The sequence below is a fragment of the Suricata suricatta genome, chromosome 9, assembly GCF_006229205.1.
Source record: "Suricata suricatta isolate VVHF042 chromosome 9, meerkat_22Aug2017_6uvM2_HiC, whole genome shotgun sequence".
Classification (NCBI taxonomy): Eukaryota; Metazoa; Chordata; class Mammalia; order Carnivora; family Herpestidae; genus Suricata; species Suricata suricatta.
Genome location: NC_043708.1, coordinates 83,056,873 through 83,075,178, shown reverse-complemented (window position 1 = coordinate 83,075,178; position 18,306 = coordinate 83,056,873). Strand labels below are relative to the sequence as shown.

The window sequence follows — 18,306 nt, the reverse complement described above, 5'->3', positions numbered from 1 at the left end:
AATTTACTGAATTGGGGCTGAAAGAAAATTTTAAGAGGAATTCACATTACAAGAGCCAAAGTAAAACAATTACATTGTTGAAATGGTTTGATATCCTAAGTAAAAATAGAATTGGGCCATTTAGGCCTAGAGATTTGAAGCTTGAGTGTTACAAATTTTTTTTTAAATAGATTACTTAGTTAAAACAACAAAAATTTTATAACTAGTTTTTTGTTTGTTTTTTTAATATTCTTTTTATTGTAGAGTCATTCAGAAAATGTCTCTCAACATCCACTTCACGTAGAAGTACTACACTCTGAGGTTATGGCTCACCAGAAATTTGCTTTGCGTCTTGGTTCCTGGATGAACAAAATTATGAGCTATTCGAGTAAGCATATCACCTGCTTTTCTTATTTCTCATAAACTACTGGTTTTTGAAATAGTCCCAAAGTTTAAAATGTCATTGAGTATACTGGGGTGCCTGGGTGGCTCAGTCATTTAAGTGTCCTACTTTGGCTCAGGTCATCATCTTGCAGTTCGGGGGTTTGAGCCCTACATCGTGCTCTCTGCTGTCGGCACAGAGCCTGGTGGCTTCGGATCCTCTGTCTCTCCCACTTCCCCTCTCCTGCTTCTTCTATCTCTCTCTCTCAAAATAAATAAATAAACTTTAAAAATGTCATTGAGTATAAAATAAAAAAACATTTTTGGTTTATACATTTTGATTAATTTTAAGAATTGCTTTTCAAGTGCCATAACTAATATTTTATAAAGCTTTTGATTCTTTTCTATTGCTAGAATTCTTGATATTAAACTGTGGGAAAGTAAATGTTTTTTCACGTTATGATAGGAACTGTACTTGTGGGAGAAATATTGTGAGAATAAAAGTTATCTGACTTCTCTTGTTTATAGGTGACTTTAGACAGATCTTTTGCCAAGCATGCCTTAGAGAAGAACCTGGCTCTGAGAATCCTTGTCTCATAAGCAGGTTAATGCTTTGGGATGCAAAGCTTTATAAAGGTAGGTAGATCTATGCTTATTCTGCTTGCCATGAAGCATGACCTTAGAGTAGAGCTATAGTCTTTTATGTTTATTAAATCAGTGATCTTGAGTGATATTATACTTTAAAGGAAAGTTAACCAAATCAGTATGTATTCTTCTGTATTAAAACCTGGGGATATTGCCTTTTAATTATAGTGCCTTTTCGTTTAGTCAGGGCCAGTAGAGTTAAGTGTACATATTCATGTAATAGTGCCATTATTAACACTAAGTTCATTTTTATTTTTACTATCCAAAGGTAGAACAAAATGTAAAAGGTGAGAAAAAGGCTAAAGGGGTTAGAGAAGGGAAGACAGTGAGAGTAATTTTGAGTGAAATCTAATAAAAAGGAATGGAAAAAGCTTGGATGAGGTAGAATGAAGTAAGGTAAAGTGGAGGGGCAAAATGAGAGGGAAAGGCATATATGTATGTATTTTAAGTATTAAGTATTAATGTAATAAATGCTAGTCATATTTGAGTCCATCAGGTCTATTAGTATGTTAATTTTTTAATAATATTCTGCCACATCTCATAGCTGGCATGGTTTTTTTGTTTTGTTTTGTTTTGTTTTTTTGCCTTGGTGATTCTCTTCCATTCCCCCAAAAATTATCTGTAGGTGCCCGTAAGATACTTCACGAATTGATCTTCAGCAGTTTTTTTATGGAGATGGAATACAAAAAATTCTTTGCTATGGAATTTGTGAAGGTAATTGGTCTTTATAAATACGTATCAATAATAGAAAAAGAAAGCCATTTTGGAAAGCAAGTTGTAGTAACAAAGGGATATTTTTGAATTAAGAATTTAATTTTGTGATATATTTGTCAAAAGTTCTTTTGTTTTCACATTTGATAGTATGGGGGCAGTGGTCTAGAAAAAGAGATAGGTAGAAAAAGACTTATTATTTGCCTGGACAGTGCATTCGGAGGTTACCACATTCACACATGCATTTATTCTTACCGATCATTTGTCTGTCTTATAACAAGTAAAATTATAACAAGAAGTGACTAGATGAAAGGCACAGTGTTGAAAAGGAACAGATATGCATGTTAAAGGAAGGGAGGAATTGAATGGGCAAGTGTTATACTTAATGAGGCTAAAACATAAAGATAAGCTTACAGCTTTTAATATTGTTTTCTTAATCTATTGTATGTCCCTTACGTTGTTTTATTTATGTATTTTTGGGCAAAGGGGTCTTTCTCTCAAGTTACATTGCAAGGTTCAGTTTGCCTTATACAAAGGTATCCAAGGGGTGCCTGGCTGGCTCAGTTAGTAGAGTGTGTGACTCTTGATCTCAGGGTTGTGAATTCAAGTCCCACATTGGGCATGGAACCTACTTTAAAAAAGTAATAATAAATAAAACATTTTTTTAAAAAGTATCCAGTGAATACTTGTTGGTTTCTTCTGATTTTGGGTTGTGGGCAGTTCTATAAAACTTAAAAGGTAGGATCCAGGATGGAACCAGAAGCAGAGAGTGAAATAATGACGGTTGAAGGGGCAAATGATACTGTGGGTCAAGAGACCTGCACTCTCTGGATTGTAGAAGTAGATTGTTAAAGTAACTGAGACATTTGGAAAGATGATAACAAATCAAGCTATTAACTCTTATTTTTTTAACTTTTATTTATTTTTGAGAGAGAGAGAGACAGAGCAAGAATGGGGGAGGAGCAGAGAGAGGGAGACAGAATCTGAAGCAAACTCCAGGTTCTGAATTGTCAGGATAGAGCCTGATGCGGGGTTCAAACCCATAAACTGTGAGATCATGACCGGAGCCAAAGTTGGATGCTTAACCGACTGAGCCACCTAGGTGCCCCTTAACTCTCTTTCTTCTTCTAAAACTCTTAAGAGAGAGAATTTTGGACCATATATGTGACCTGAAATGAAATTCTTTTTATATAAAAGCAGTTCTTCCTACTTAAATATATATATATTTTTTGACCACAGTTACAGTAGAAATTCTAGTGGATAAAATTAAATATGTAGTTCAAGGACCTAACACTATGCTTAATACATTACTAGATGTATTATTATTTTTGTTTTCCCAGTATATTAGGGTTGATTTTCAGCTTGTATAGTTAAGAAGTTATTTGCAGTTGGCATCCATTTTGCTGAAGCTTGTTTGAATCTGATTGATTGGTTTACTAGGTCATATCAGTTTTTAAATACTTTGAATATTGCCTCTGCCCTATACCATTGAGATAGAATCTGCTAAAGATTGTCCCAGACTCTGTTTTGAGAAAGGATACACTGTACCACTGCAGTTTTCTGTGATTATTTTTAACATGTGTGTGTGTATTGGGTTTTGTCTTTTTATACATTTTATATTTCACACTTCCAGCTCTGCTAGTTTCATGTTTGGTCTTTGTTATTTTTCTTTTTTTCATTTTTTTATATTAAAAATTATTTTAACTTTTTAAATGTTTATTTTATTTTATTTTTTTAATGTTTATTTTTGAGAGAGACAGAGCATGAGTGGGGGAGAGGCAGATGGAGAGGGAGACACAGAATCCGAAGCAGGCTCCAGGCTCCTAGCTGCCAGCACAGAGCCTGATGTGGGGCTCTAACCTAAAAACTGTGAGGTCATGACCCCAGCTGAAGTCAGAGCCACCCAGGCACCTCAATGTTTATTTATTTTTGAGAAAGAGAGAGCACGAGCAGGGGAGGGGCAGAGAGAGGGAGACAGAGAATCCATAGCAGGCTCCACGCTCTAAGCTGTCAGCACAGAGCCCGACGTGGGGCTTAACCTCATGGACCACAATATCATGACCTGAGCTGAAGTCAGATACTTAACTGGGAGCCGCCCAGGATCCCCTGTTTGTTATTTTTCTAACATATTTTCATTCACTGTATTGTCTTTTCTTTAAGAAATAGGAATTATATGGGCACTTGACGGGCTTAGTCAATAGAATATGCAACTCTTGATCTTGGGGTTAGAAGTTCAAGCCCCATGTTGGGTATAGAGATAACTTAAAAAAAACTAGAAAAACAAAAAAGAAATGGGAATTATAATACACATATACCTAGAAGCAGATCTGTAGCATCTCTTAAAATTTGGATTTTAGAAGTTTTCAACAATTTAGAATTGGTTCTCCACTCATTATATCTTTCAGTATTATAAACAGCTGCAGAAGGAGTATATTAGTGACGATCATGACAGAAGTATCTCAGTAACTGCACTTTCAGTTCAGGTGCTGACTGCTCCTACTCTGGTGTGTATTCATCATTTCTTTGCAGTCTTTCCAAGTAAAACCTGTTTTGCTTTATAAGAACTTTGCTTAGTATCGAATCAAATTAATACAATGTCAAAATATCTACATATTGGGCTAATTTCATTTGGAAGATTAAATGATGCTTCTTTAATACCTGCATGTCAATGTACTTTAGTGGGACCTGAGGACAAGGTGGTTTGTGGAGTGGGAGTGACAGACAGCATGACTGTTGTCCAAAAGTCCTGATCCCTGAGAGTGAAGTCCAGAGCTGGTTTCTCAGATTCCAGGCTTCCAGGCTAACTTAAGAAGAGTGCCTTTTCATAACCAAACTATTTTTTTTTTTGCTTTTCTTTTGTTCTTTAGTTATTGTTGGGGGGGAAGGGCAGATTGATGGAGATAAAACAAAGCCAGAGGGGAAAGTATGACTGTCAAACATTTTCATGAGATAAATGCTAATATAGTGCTCTTTAGGCCTGGGAAGAAAGTGGAGACTTTTGCTGTGTGTGTGTGTGTGTGTATGTACCCTTTCTTTTCCTGTTTCTTCTGGATGGTTTTGTTAACAATTCTTACGTTCCCATTTCAAAGGCCAGAGAAGAGGATGGAGAGGAGACAGTAGATTGGGAGTGACTGGGAGGTGTGGAAATGGATAGTAATATGATAGAAGTCATGATGTGTATCTGTGTTTGTTCTGCTTTGCTCCTCAGGTGATTATTGACAGTAACATTTATGTAGACATCCTGTATGATGGAGTTGGAATGTCAAAAGTGTTTTCTAGTTACTGGGGCATAAGGAATTTTTACCTTTAGAAAATAACTTCTCAGAAATAGCTGTTCTGTGAGACTAAGGATTATGTTTGATGTCCAGTAAACCTTTAGTTAAAATGACTTATTGACCAAATGAGTGAGTAAATTAAGTCCATTCTATCATGAGTTGATTATAAAGACAGTATTCCTGAAATATTTGCAGGCTCGACATCTTATTGAAGAACAGAATGTTATCTCTGTCATTACTGAAACTCTGCTAGAAGTTTTGCCTGAATACTTGGACAGGAACAATAAATTCAACTTCCAGGGCTATAGCCAGGAAAAATTGAGAAGAGTATATGCAGTAATATGTGATCTAAAGTAAGTTGGTCAAGTCAAAAGATGGGTGTACCTACTAGTCAATGTGCTTTTGTATTCTGTTCCTTTTGGTTATCTAGAATTCTCCTTATAATTATGGCAAGTACAGAGAACTGTTAATGTGTCATGTAAATAATTAAGTGAAGGCTTCTTATAGAATTAAAACCAGGCTAATAAAGAAAATATTGAAGAGGGGCCTGTTATGGGAACTTAGGGTCTCTTGGGGTCACTCAATGAATCTCCATTGTAATTACCCTGTCTTCCGCTCATTTTCATTCATGCACTTTGGTTCTGTCCCTCTTCTGTAGTCTCTTTGTGCATAGTTTTCGAATAATCTTGTTGCTGTGAGTTTCTCTTTAACTCCTTTCATACATGCAAACAAGTTATTTATACTGTCTCTCTCTCTTTCTCTTTTTTTTTTTTTTGCTGAGGAGGCTAGAGTTCCCTTTTAAACTAAAGTTAAAATCACATAACATCACATTTGAAATCATTGGACTTAAAAGGAAATAAGTGTCCATTTATTTTAGAATTGGTGAATATTATGAGTTCTGATATTTCAAGTATTCAATAAATCATAAGCTCCAAAAATTCTTTTCTTGGGGTGCTTGGGAAGCTCAGTTGGTTAAGGGTACACAGCTCTTGATTTCAGCTCAGGTCATGATCTCAATTTGTGAGATTGAGCCCCGTATTGGGCTCTGTGTTGACAAAGGAGCCTGCCTGGGATTCTCTCTCCCTATCTCCTTCTCCCCAGCTCAGACTTGTACTTGTGCGCGCTCTCTCTCTCTCAAAATAAACTTGAAGAAAAAATCTATTAAAAAATTCTTTTAAGAATATATTAAAATGTATTTCATTTAGTTTATTGTTTAAAATAAAGAGCTCCAAGGTATATATGATTAATTATTTCTAATCTCTGGGGGAGAAAATCATTCTAATTTTGTCTGCTTTTTTAAAATGTTTTTATTTTTTTTTAAATGTTTTAATGTTTATTTTATTTTTTATCTTTATTTTTTTAATGTTTTTAATTTATTTTTGAGAGACAGAGAGAGCGCGAGCAGGGGAGGGTCAGAGAGAGAGGGAGATACAGAATCTGAAGCAGGCTCCAGGCTGAGTTAGCTGTCAGCACAGAGCCTGACGCGGGGCTCAAACCCACTAACCGTGAGATCATGACCTGAGCCGAAGTTGGACGCTTAACTGACTGAGCCACCCAGACACCCCAATGTTTTTATTTTTTAAGTTTATTTATTTATTTTGAGAGAGAGCATAAGTGGGAGAGGGACAGAGAAAGACAAAAAAGGAGAATCTCAAGAAGGCTCTGTGCTGTCAGTGCAGAGGCCTGTGCGGCGCTTGATCTCAAGAATCATGAGATTATGACTTGAGCTTAACCAACTGAGCCACCCAGGCACCCCTAATTTTGTCTACTTTTAGTGATCATTTAGCACACAGAGAGGTGAAAACATAACTTCCAAACAACCTAGAAATAGTCTGCTTAAAAATACATTTGAGAGATTTCTAGAATTATGCTTTGGATCCTTAATATTACCAAGAAAAAGTTTCTAGATTTTTTCAAATTCTTCAGTTTTTAAATACGATCATGTATCTTTCTCTAAAGTTCAGCAAATTGTTATATCATCACAACTTCAGTACAGAGATGATAGATGAATTCAGTAGTGAGTCATCATTTACCAGTGTGGCTTCACAAATTATGCATAAATTCATGTATGCAAAACATGCGAAAAATACACAAAAATTCCAAATGATAGTACTTAAAGTTATCAGTGTTAAGTCAATGTATTCATCATTCCTTCTTCTACTGTCAGGTAAAGTCTCTTTACTGTGGTTCTCATTACTGTGAAATATTCTTGTAGCTGAGTTATGCTTTTTATCCAGGTAAGTGATGCATAATGACCTTATTGACTTATCACATTTTATTTTGTTTATAGATTTCTGACTATAGTTATTCTCTACAATGAATAATTTAGAGTCAACACACCCCTAGATACTTAACTGTATGTTAAAACTTCAGGGTCGCTGGTTTGAAAGTTAACTTTAAAGTTTTCCCACTCTTCTGATATTTATTACAACTTCTTTCTTAGCATCCTTACTTAAGAAATCTATAATGACAAGGAGAAGGGGAAAATAACGCATTTTGAGCTCCTAGAAAATCTGTATCATGGCTGTCCAGGTGTGACAGGCTAGGTTGCTTCTAGGTTCACTTAAGCAAACCAACTTCTGAGGAGAAGTCAGGCTTAGCTTTGACATATGCCTCTCTGGAGCCTTCACATTTTGCTATATAATTCTAACTCTGCCCAGAGCTTCTAGTTATTTTAAGAAATCAGAATCCATAGTTTTGATGAGTCAACATTGTCTATAGCCTTAAATCTTAAAATTATCTTAAATCTTAAAATTATCTCAGAATGGGAAAGTGAAATATTTCTTTGTCTTTTAAAATGGTAGGTATATCCTGATCAGCAAGCCTACAGTATGGACAGAAAGATTAAGAATGCAGTTCCTTGAAGGCTTTCGGTCTTTTTTGAAGATTCTTACCTGTATGCAGGTATGATAGTTCTCTTCATTAGTAAAATAAATATTAAAAATCTAGCCCCATTTTTTGTTTCTTTTAAGCAAATTGTGGTTGTTATTTGAGGAAGACTATATCTAGCAAAGTAGAAGTAAAATTTAAACACTGCCTTACTGATACTGCTTTGATAGATATTAGTAGGCGTAATACTGTATACTTCAGTTAATGACTGCTATTACTGGTAATACTTATTGATAGGTGATATAGCAGTAAGCACTTTACATGCATTATCTCTTCTGAGCATCATAGCCATCTTATGAAGTAGCTTCTATTATTATCTTCATTTTACATATAAGGGAATTGAAGTCTAGAAATAATTTGACCAGGGTCACACAGCTAGAAAGTGACAGAGCTGGGATTTGAACCCATGTATTCTGACCTTGTAGAATAGCCATGTCATAAAGCTGTGCATCTATGATTATAAATTCTGATAGTTTCATATTTTGACAGAGTGAAGAAAAGGGGCAAACATATAAATATACATAAAGAGAGAGAAAGGAAGAGAGAGTGTATGTGTGTATGTATAATAATTCTTTCCTTACAGGGAATGGAAGAAATCAGAAGACAGGTTGGGCAACACATAGAAGTAGATCCTGACTGGGAGGCTGCCATTGCTATACAGATGCAATTGAAGAATATTTTACTCATGTTCCAAGAGTGGTGTGCTTGTGATGTAAGTAAAATTTATTAGTAGGATCAGTGCCCTCCCTCTTTTTTTTTTTTCTTAAGGAGCACGTGAGCTGGGAAGAAGGGCAGAGAGAGAGAGAGAGATGGAGAGATGGAAAATCTTAAGTAGGCTCCACACTCAGCATAGAGACCAACATGGGGCTTGATCTCATGACCCTGAGATCATAATCAGAGTCAAAATCAAGACTTAGACTCTCAATTGACTAAGCTATCCACGTGCCCCAGGATCAGTGGGTGTTAAGTGGTCTAACAATTATCAGTAGTAAGGTTTTATGTAGCAACTTCTTTGCCATAAAATGTTATTATTTAAGTAGTTGTATATTTGAATTTGTCTTATTAAATTTAGGAAGGAAATCCAATTTTTTTATATTTACCCTAACAGAGGTCCACAGGGAGGGGAAGGGGGAAAGTGAGTTGGGGAGAGAGAGGGACACAAATCATGAGAGACTATTCTGAAGGGGGAGGGTGATGGTCATGGAGGGGGGGGGCACTTGTGGGGAGAAGCACTGGGTGTTATATGGAAACCAATTTGACAATAAACTATTACAAAAAATAATAAAAAATAAAATGTGCTCCATGGTAGTTTCATTTATCTCTCGGAATACTAGGATTTGAAAATACAACAGGAGTGCCTGGGTGACTCAGTTGAGCATCCAACTTCTGCTCAGGTCATGATCTCACAGTTCGTGAGTTCGAGCCCCACACTGCATTCACTGCTGACAGCATAGAGCCCGCCTTGATCCTGTGTCTATTCCCCTCTATCTTCCTCTCCCCTCACCTATGTTTTCTCTCTCAAAAATAAATAAACTCTGTGAACTTTGAGCTCCCTCTTCTGCTTCCCCACCAGCAGTTGGTCACAGGTTCAGAATGGCATTTATACAGACATGATAGGATTTAATCTAGCACTATGGCTTTGTGGAACAATAAGGACAGGAAATACCATCCAGCAACTAGCCAGAGCCCATATTTTTTTGGCAACCTCACCTTTATGGAAAGCATGCATAATTATTGAGGATGATATTAGAGTATGTATTGTTCATCTTGACATTTGCCAAACTTTCTGAAGTCATCTACATTTGCTGTTGTCTCTCTAGCTTCTGAAATTTCTTTAGGGTCTGGCTTCTACCCTTACGAATTGGGTGGTACTAGTTTTTGAAAAACTTTCACAGCATCTATATAGTAACCAAATTCAGAGCATCTTTTCTAAGTCCCCATTTTCCTGAAAATGTCTGTAGCATTGCATTCTCTTGAATATCTAATCTTTTTGGAGATTTCTGTCTGATTTTTACAAACCTACATTATTCTAATACTTCTGTGACTGATTCAACATTTCAATCATTGATAGCCTTTTGTCCCCCTACTTCCTTCTGCCTGCTCAATGATACATTTCGGATATTCTCTTTCTTACAGGTCTTTCTTTTTCTACCACATGATTTAAAACTGTAGACATGAGTCTCCCATGCTATAGTATCAATTGTTTGTGTGCTAGACATTCCTGCTTAGATCTTACACTTACATTTCCAGTTCAAAATATATTAAATTGGTTTGTCATCATTTCTCTTTCAAGTTAACGTTTTCCCTTCTTGACTTCCTGTGTTCAGTTAATGACACTATGATTCAGATGAGATCAGGCACATTTAGGGTCGTGTGGCTATAGACAGTGACACTGTGATTCATACATTCATCCACACAGAAAATCTCAGAGCCACTGCATTCTCTGTGTTAAATGTTTACAGTTTTCAGGGGAAAACATTATATGTTCACATAAGATTGAAAAATATTACGTTGAACAAAATCAAGTAGGACTTTTCTTTCTAATGCCAGTGACTTCTTCAAACTCTTTATTTTAAAAAGAAGTTTTTTAATGTTTTTATTTATTTTTGAGAGAGAGAGAGATTACGAGCACTAGCAGGGGAGGGGCGAGAGGGAGACAGAATCTGAAGCAGGCTCCAGGCTCTGAGCTGTCAGCACAGAGCCCAACATGGGGCTTAGACTTGTGAACTGCGAGATCATGACCTGAGCTGAAGTCAGATGCCTAACTGACTGAGCTACTCAGGCACTCCTCAAACCTTTAATTATTCAATGTGCTAATTTCTAAGTGGAATATTCCCAAAATTTATTGGACCATAGAATTCCTTTTTTAGGATACAATCAGTGTGAAAACACTGTCTTGAAAAGTGAGTTTTGACTCCTCTCTCCCTGATTTGAGTTTTCATTAGCCTAAATTTATTTTATAATCCTAACTTATTTCCTATGGGTTCATTCTCTTTTTCCTTGACTGCCCTCACCCTACTTAGGACCCTTATCACCTTATACTTAGACTTCAAAGTAATCTTCCTGTTGATTCCCTTATTTCCTAACATTACTCTGTCCAATCTGTCATTTTTATTGACACCCATTAATTCTTGAAGCACCGTGTGGACATTGTTATACTCAGACACAATCAGTATATTCCCATATTGATGGCAAGGCATATTTCCAGCTGCTCATTAATTTCATCCATATATCCTTTGATTTATCTAGTTTTTCTTCCTCTACACTGCCTGCACAGGAGTTGTACTACCCCTTTTTTCTCTTTTTACTCTATATCTCTGCTTATTATACCACTGTTACCTCATCTTTTCCCCATAAATTCTGATATTCTTTTAGACCCCACTCAAAACTGCTTTCACAAATATGTCTTCCCATTTGTTTGTAATTCTTTTCCTCCCTCTTAGGGTAATCCGTTTGTATAATTTACATAGTACTTAAAATGTTTTACTTTGATTGTATATGTGTATGTGTTACTGTGTCTGTCTGTCTGTCTGTCTCTCTCTCATATTTCCAACTAGTTTGCAGATCCTATGGCAGTAACCTTGGTATACATGGAACAATTTTGTGCTTATATTTACTAAATATTTATTGAAAGGTGTGGTAAAGTAGATAACTTGTTAATCTATGAACATTTTTAATTTCCTTTTAGGAAGAACTCTTACTGGTGGCTTATAAAGAATGTCACAAAGCTGTGATGCGGTGCAGTACGAGTTTTATATCTAGTAGCAAGACAGTAGTGCAATTGTGGGGTCATACTCTGGAAACTAAGTCGTACAGAGTATCTGAAGATCTTGTAAGCATACATCTACCACTCTCCAGGACTCTTGCTGGTGAGTGTTTTGTTTTGCATCTATTAGCTTTGTTTTTTCAATATTCAGAATAGTAGAACTATTTCTGGTTTTGTTCTGTACTCAGTATGTACAAACATACTCAGATCACACACCGCAGTTAAGAGCTGTCACTGTCCTGCAAAGAGCTGTCTCCAGAACATGGATCTCAGAATGCTTGTTTACCTGGGCCTTTTGTTATCTGGGTCCACTAATTGATCCTTTTAATATACACTGTAGGACTAACTTGGTAACTCATTCCCACCCATATTTAAATATAGTAAAATCTCGTTTCTGGCTTTTGATTTTTTTTCATTGACATGTAGTTAACACACATTGTTACTGGTTTTTAACCCTCTTCTCTGTGAGATTACACCAGGTGTGTTATCTGTGTCATTGTTCCTTTCACCACTAAAAGAAAGAAATCTTAGATTCTCTTTAATCATTCTTTGATTTGCATTTCCATGTAAATTAGTCCTGTCAGGTTTTCTTTTTAAACAACTTTATGTAAGTGTATGTATGTATTTATTTATTTTTAAAGAATGTTGATAGCAGCTTTCTATCTGGTTAGTTAGGAAGTAAGGAAGCTCCATGCTTCCTTGAACTCACAACCCTGAGATCCAGTTGCATGCTCCACCCACTGAGTTAACCAGATGCCCCTATGTTTATATTTTTAATTGTGGTAAGTATACATATAACAAAGTTTATCATTTTAGCCATTTAAATGTCTAGTGCAAAGGCATTAAGTACCTTCATATTGCTCTGCAATTATCACCACCGTCTGTCTACAGAATGGTTCATCTTCCCAAACTGAAATTCTGTACCTGTTCAGCATAACTCATCAATCCCTACTCCCTGCAGTCTATGGCAGTCACCATTCTACTTCCCACCTCTGTGACTTGACCCCTCTAGGTACCTCATGTAATTGAAATCATATACATATCCTCTATAACTGACTTATTTCACTTAGTGCAGTATCCTTAATTTATCAGTATTGTAGCATGTGTCAAAATATCCTTCCTATTTAAGGCTGAATACTCCACAGTATGTATATACCACCTTTTGTTTATCCATTCACCCACAAATGGATGCTTGGGTTCCTTCTACCTTTTGGCTGTTATGAATAATGTTGCTGTGAATATGAGTGTACAGGTATCTGTTTGAGTCCTTATTTTCAATTCTTTGGTGTATGTACCTTAAGTAGAATTGCTGGTTCATAAAATAATTTTATGTTTTAATTTTTTGAGGATCTACCAAACTCTTTTTCATAGCAACTGCACCATTTTACATTCTTACCAATAGTGTACCAGGGTTCCATTTTTTCCACATTGTCACCAACACTTCCTGTATGGTTTTGTTTTTAATTTATTTTTTAAATTTCCACCCATGTTAGTTAGCATATAATGCAACACTGATTTTAGGAGTAGACTCCTTAACGCCCCGTACTCATTTAGCCCATCCCCCTTCCCACAACGCCTCCAGTAACTCTCTGTTTGTTCTCCATATTTAAGAGTCTCTTACGTTTTGTCTCCCTCCCTGATTTTATATTATTTTTGCTTCCCTTCCCTTATGTTCATCTGTTTTGTATCTTAAAGTCCTCATATGAGTGAAGTCATGTGATATTTGTCTTTCTCTGACTGACTAATTTTGCTTAGCATAATACCTTCTAGTTCCATCCACATAGTTGCAGATGGCTAGATTCCATTCTTTTTGATTGCCCAGTAATAGTCCATTGTATATATACCTGTGTGTTTTTAATAGCCATCCTAATGAGTGAAGTGGTAGTTTTTTTTTTTTTTTAAGTTCATTTATTTATTTTGAGAGAGAGCACAAACCGTGGAGGGACAGAGAGAGAGAATCCCAAGCAGGCTCCACACAGTCAGCACAGATCCTGATGCAGGGCTAGAACCCATGAACCGTGAGATCATGACCTGAACCAAAGCCAAGAGTCAGATGCTTAACCAACTGAGCCACCCAGGCACCCCAGTTCATTGTGGTTTTGATTTGCATTTCCCCAATAATTAGTGATTATTGAGCATCTTCTCCTGTGCTTGCTGGTCATGTTTATACCTTCTTTGGAGAAACATCTATTCAAGTCCTTGGTCTATTTTTTAATCATATTTTTTGTTGTTGAGTTGTTGGAGTTTTCTATATGTTCGGGATATTAACTAGATATCAAACATATGGTGTGCAAATATTTTCTTCCGTTCTTTGGGGTGCCTTTTCACTCTGTTGATGGTATCCTTTGAAATTATTGTCAAATGCAATGTCATGAAGTCTTTTCCCTATGTTTTCTTCTAAGAGTTTAACAGTTTTAGCTCCTATATTTAGGTTTTTGATTCATTTTTAGTCTTTGCACATGGTATAATTATGAGATTTTATGTCACCTCTATTTTTATAAAAAGAATAATTAAATTAGTTTTCATTTCTTTTGATGCTTAGTTAAGAGCAGAATAAGGATGTCTTGAGAGGCAGCATAGTATTTTTATATAACATGTAAGCATACCTTGCACAATATAGGATTTAAATACATTAATAATACTATATTTTAAAATCAGAAGTCAAAAGTTTACATTTCTAAACTCAGCTAATATATATTTAAATCTCATAAACTTCTGAATTTGAGGCGTTAATGAGGTGATAAATTAATTGGGTTTATTGTTTTTTCATTTTTCTTCCTCTTGTTTTTAACTTTTAGGTCTTCATGTGCGTTTAAGCAGGCTGGGTGCTGTTTCAAGACTACATGAATTTGTTCCTTTTGTAAGTGACTATATTAAGGGTTGATTTACTTAATATTCTATTTCTGAACACCTCTTGGTGGATGAGAGGGAAGAAAAATTTTGAAACCTACCTGGATAATTCCCATTTAGTAATTTTGTGTTTCTATGTAAGTACATTGATATTAAATCATCAGAGCTTGGAGTTACCTCATTCAATCCCATCCATTTTACACAGGAGAAAACTGAAGAATGTATAGTGTCATAACTTTGAGACACATCCAAGCCCTCTGAAAAATAATGAAATTGTTCATCTCTTTCAGGAGGACTTTCAAGTAGAGGTACTAGTGGAATACCCTTTGCGATGTCTGGTATTGGTTGCCCAGGTTGTTGCTGAAATGTGGCGAAGAAATGGGCTCTCTCTCATTAGCCAGGTATGGCAAGGCCTGATATTCACATTCATGAATGTGTTCATTTCCTGATTGTTTTTCTTGTATATAATTTAACCTTGTGTCTCTGAATTTTTCTATTTGCTTTCTGTTTTCTTATATGCACTCAGAAATACAAGTTTTAGTAACCATTTAGATATTTCTCCTATTGAGTGGATAGATTAGGTGATAGCCAGTAGAAACCTGCCCATTAACATAGGTCTTCTATGAAGATTTCCTTACCTGGAGACCTATACTCTTCCCATCACCTTTCTTAATGGAAGGTCACTTTAACAATTTTTCCTCTGTTCTAGAGCAAATAAAGAGAAATGCTTTCCCTAAAAGGTGGGGAAACTGGACTTGTAAAGATACCACTTGAAAGAAAAATGGTGTTATGATTGATTGTAGGAACCAATTTACTTTTATTGAAGTGGAGATTTTTAACTCAGAGGAAATAAATTATTTTCTTGCACATGTTGAGAAATACTATACAGCATTTTAAACTCAGAAGTGCCGTATATCATGCCATATTTCCTTACATTAAAATCTCACAAATCCTTTAAAGTGATTCATAGATTTACAGCTTAGTTTTTGCCACCTAAGGAGTTCTTGGAGTTTTTAGTTTAGAGAACGTTTTGGGAATAGTTTTTGTTGAGAATTCTGTTTGAAATAAAGTTTTGTTTTTGAATTCTGTTTTGAATAAAGAATTCTTGTCACTTCTCTTCTATCTTTTATTTTACAGGTGTTTTACTACCAAGATGTTAAGTGCCGAGAAGAAATGTATGATAAAGATATCATTATGCTTCAGGTACCTATTGAAATTACATTGGATATTTATGTCTTAACCTTCTTGCAATCCCTTGTAATGAGAAGATACTATAATTACTTTTAGCTTTATTTACTTGAAATTTTCTCACTGTTAAAACTGAATATGGTGTCATAAAAAAATGGAAGGGATTACTACATTATCTTTTGCCGACTTACTTTATACTATTTCTGACAGTCCTACTGGAGACAAATGTTTCTTCATTTAATACACATGGAACTGTCATGCTGCATTTCTCCCACAGATTGGTGCTTCTTTAATGGATCCCAATAGGTTCTTGTTACTGGTACTTCAGAGGTATGAACTTGCTGATGCTTTTAACAAGACTATATCCACAAAAGACCAGGTAAGCAACAGAAACTGACATGTGAATTAATTCCAAAGGAAATATTTTTGTTAACAATTTTAATCATATTTAGCATTTTTATTTATGTGTATTTCCAAAAATCACACATATATGCATACACATCTACATATGAACATATGTACTTTTTACTCTATAAAAATTTAGAATGTTTAGATTAATGAAAAAGAGAAGAAAAATCACATGAAAGACTGCCTCCTAGAAATGATCAATTTCTAAGGTTTGGTGTCTTGTTTTTTGTTCTTTGTTCTTTAATTTTTTTAAATTTCCATCCAAGTTAGTTAGTATATAATGCAGCAATGATTTCAGGAGTAGACTCGTTAATGACCCTTACCCATTTAGCCCATTCCCCTCCCACAACTCCTCCAGTAACCCCTCTGTTTATTCTCCATATTTAACAGTCTCTTATGTTTTGTCCCCCTCCCCATTTTTATATTATTTTGTTTCCCTTCCCTTACATTCATCTCTTTTGTATTTTAAAGTCCTCATATGAGTGAAGTCATATGATGTTTGTCTTTCTCTAATTTCCCTTAGCATAATACCTTCTAGTTCTATCCACATAGTTATAAATGGCAAGATTTCATTCTTTTTCATTGCAAGGTAATAGTCCAGAGAGAGAGAGAGAGAGAGAGAGTGTGTGTGTGTGTGTGTGTGTGTGTGTATACCACATCTTCTTTATCCATTCATCCATCGATGGACATTTGGGCTCTTTCCATACTTTGGCTATTGTTGATATTGCTGCTTATAAACATTGGGGTGCATGTGCCCCTTCAAAACAGCATACCTGTATCTCTTGGATAAATACCTAGTAATGCAATTGCTGGGTCGTAGGGTAGTTCTATTTTTAATTTTTTGAGGAACCTTCATACTGTTTTCCAGAGCAGCTGTACGAGTTTACATTCCCATCTTGTTTGTTTTTAAAACAAAAATTAGATCATTTTGTATGTACTATTTGGTAATTTGCTTTCTGTGCTTAATGAGATATTGTGATAGTTTTTTTCCTTGTCTTTAAATAAATATACCACCACTCTTTTAATATCATAATTTTTAAAGGCTATATAGTATTACACTGTATAGTTGCATTATACTTTGGTGCCCTATTGCTGAAGAGGTTTTCTAGTTTTTTGGTCTTATAAACATCTCTGCACCTCAGGGTTTAAACACTTGGCTAATTATTTTGCTAAGATAAATTTTTAGAGAGGATAGGCTGGGGAAAACAATATGCTCTTTTTTAAGACTCTTAATACATATTGTCACAATGCTCTCAGAAGAGTTACTCAGATTTACACTCTTTTAACAGTATGTTTCTGTTCTGGCACGAGTATCTTTAATCTTTTTGATGTGGTAGGTGAAAGGTGGTCTTTTATTTGTAAGTGTAATTCTTTAATTAGCAGTGAGGTTGACCGTGTTTTCGTGATTATTGGCCTTCTCCCCCAATTCTGATAGTAAATTATCTTTCCAGTCCTTTCCTCTTTTTCAGTGTTTGTAAAAGTTCCTTATTTAATAAGGATATTCTTCACTTGTATTCGTTACCCTTTTCACAGTTTATAATTTGTTGTCCTATGTAGTTTTGTCACATCTTCTTTGCTTCAGTATTTGATACGAACTTACAAAGTAGTCCTTAGGCACTTTGAATTTATGAATCATGTTATTTTATTCTTTCAAATTGGAAGTTACTTGTAAAGGACCAAAGAATGGGATACTAAATACAAAGCAAATTTTTTAGTCTTGTTTTATACTCAGCAAATTTTTTATACTTGTTTTATACTCATTTGCTATACATTGTTTAAGTAAGAGGGGTGTTAAGGAAGAGTATTCTCACAATAACTTGTATGTGTTATTTGAAGCCACTGTTCCACCAGCCCAGGGAAGAAGGAAGTCATAAGAATTAGTTTGTTGACTTAGGGATATGTGGTAATGATAATGAAAACAATAATATTTTTATTGAGTTCTTATTATATGCCAGGTATTATGAACCTTATGGAATTTGATGTCAGTAGAGGAAATTATTCACCTTATTTTCTGCTGTAGTCTGAAGGAAAATACTACACTGCACGGACCATGAGTCTGATCCAGAAATGTATGTTTTATAAAGGCTTTTGGTTCTTATGTAACTAATTTATTCTTTTTTGATTCACTAGGATTTGATTAAACAATATAATACATTAATAGAAGAAATGCTTCAAGTCCTCATTTATATTGTGGGTAAGATTAAAACATTAATC

General features: G+C 35.3%; 1 protein-coding gene across 5 annotated transcripts in view; it reads left to right on the top strand.

Moving 5' to 3' along the window:
• UBR1 (ubiquitin protein ligase E3 component n-recognin 1) overlaps nucleotides 1-18,306 on the top strand; it is a 128,333-nt gene that overhangs the window by 47,375 nt on the left and 62,652 nt on the right. For 4 of the 5 annotated variants that reach the window (XM_029952758.1, XM_029952760.1, XM_029952761.1 and 1 more), the window contains exons 8-20: nucleotides 244-367; nucleotides 889-996; nucleotides 1,631-1,719; nucleotides 4,122-4,220; nucleotides 5,187-5,344; nucleotides 7,796-7,895; nucleotides 8,464-8,592; nucleotides 11,569-11,749; nucleotides 14,445-14,506; nucleotides 14,787-14,897; nucleotides 15,634-15,699; nucleotides 15,962-16,063; nucleotides 18,223-18,286. In XM_029952758.1, coding sequence (XP_029808618.1) covers nucleotides 244-367; nucleotides 889-996; nucleotides 1,631-1,719; nucleotides 4,122-4,220; nucleotides 5,187-5,344; nucleotides 7,796-7,895; nucleotides 8,464-8,592; nucleotides 11,569-11,749; nucleotides 14,445-14,506; nucleotides 14,787-14,897; nucleotides 15,634-15,699; nucleotides 15,962-16,063; nucleotides 18,223-18,286 — 1,393 coding nt within the window. The remainder of the gene's footprint in view (nucleotides 1-243; nucleotides 368-888; nucleotides 997-1,630; nucleotides 1,720-4,121; nucleotides 4,221-5,186; nucleotides 5,345-7,795; nucleotides 7,896-8,463; nucleotides 8,593-11,568; nucleotides 11,750-14,444; nucleotides 14,507-14,786; nucleotides 14,898-15,633; nucleotides 15,700-15,961; nucleotides 16,064-18,222; nucleotides 18,287-18,306) is intronic. The other variant, XM_029952759.1, reaches the window with a different exon arrangement.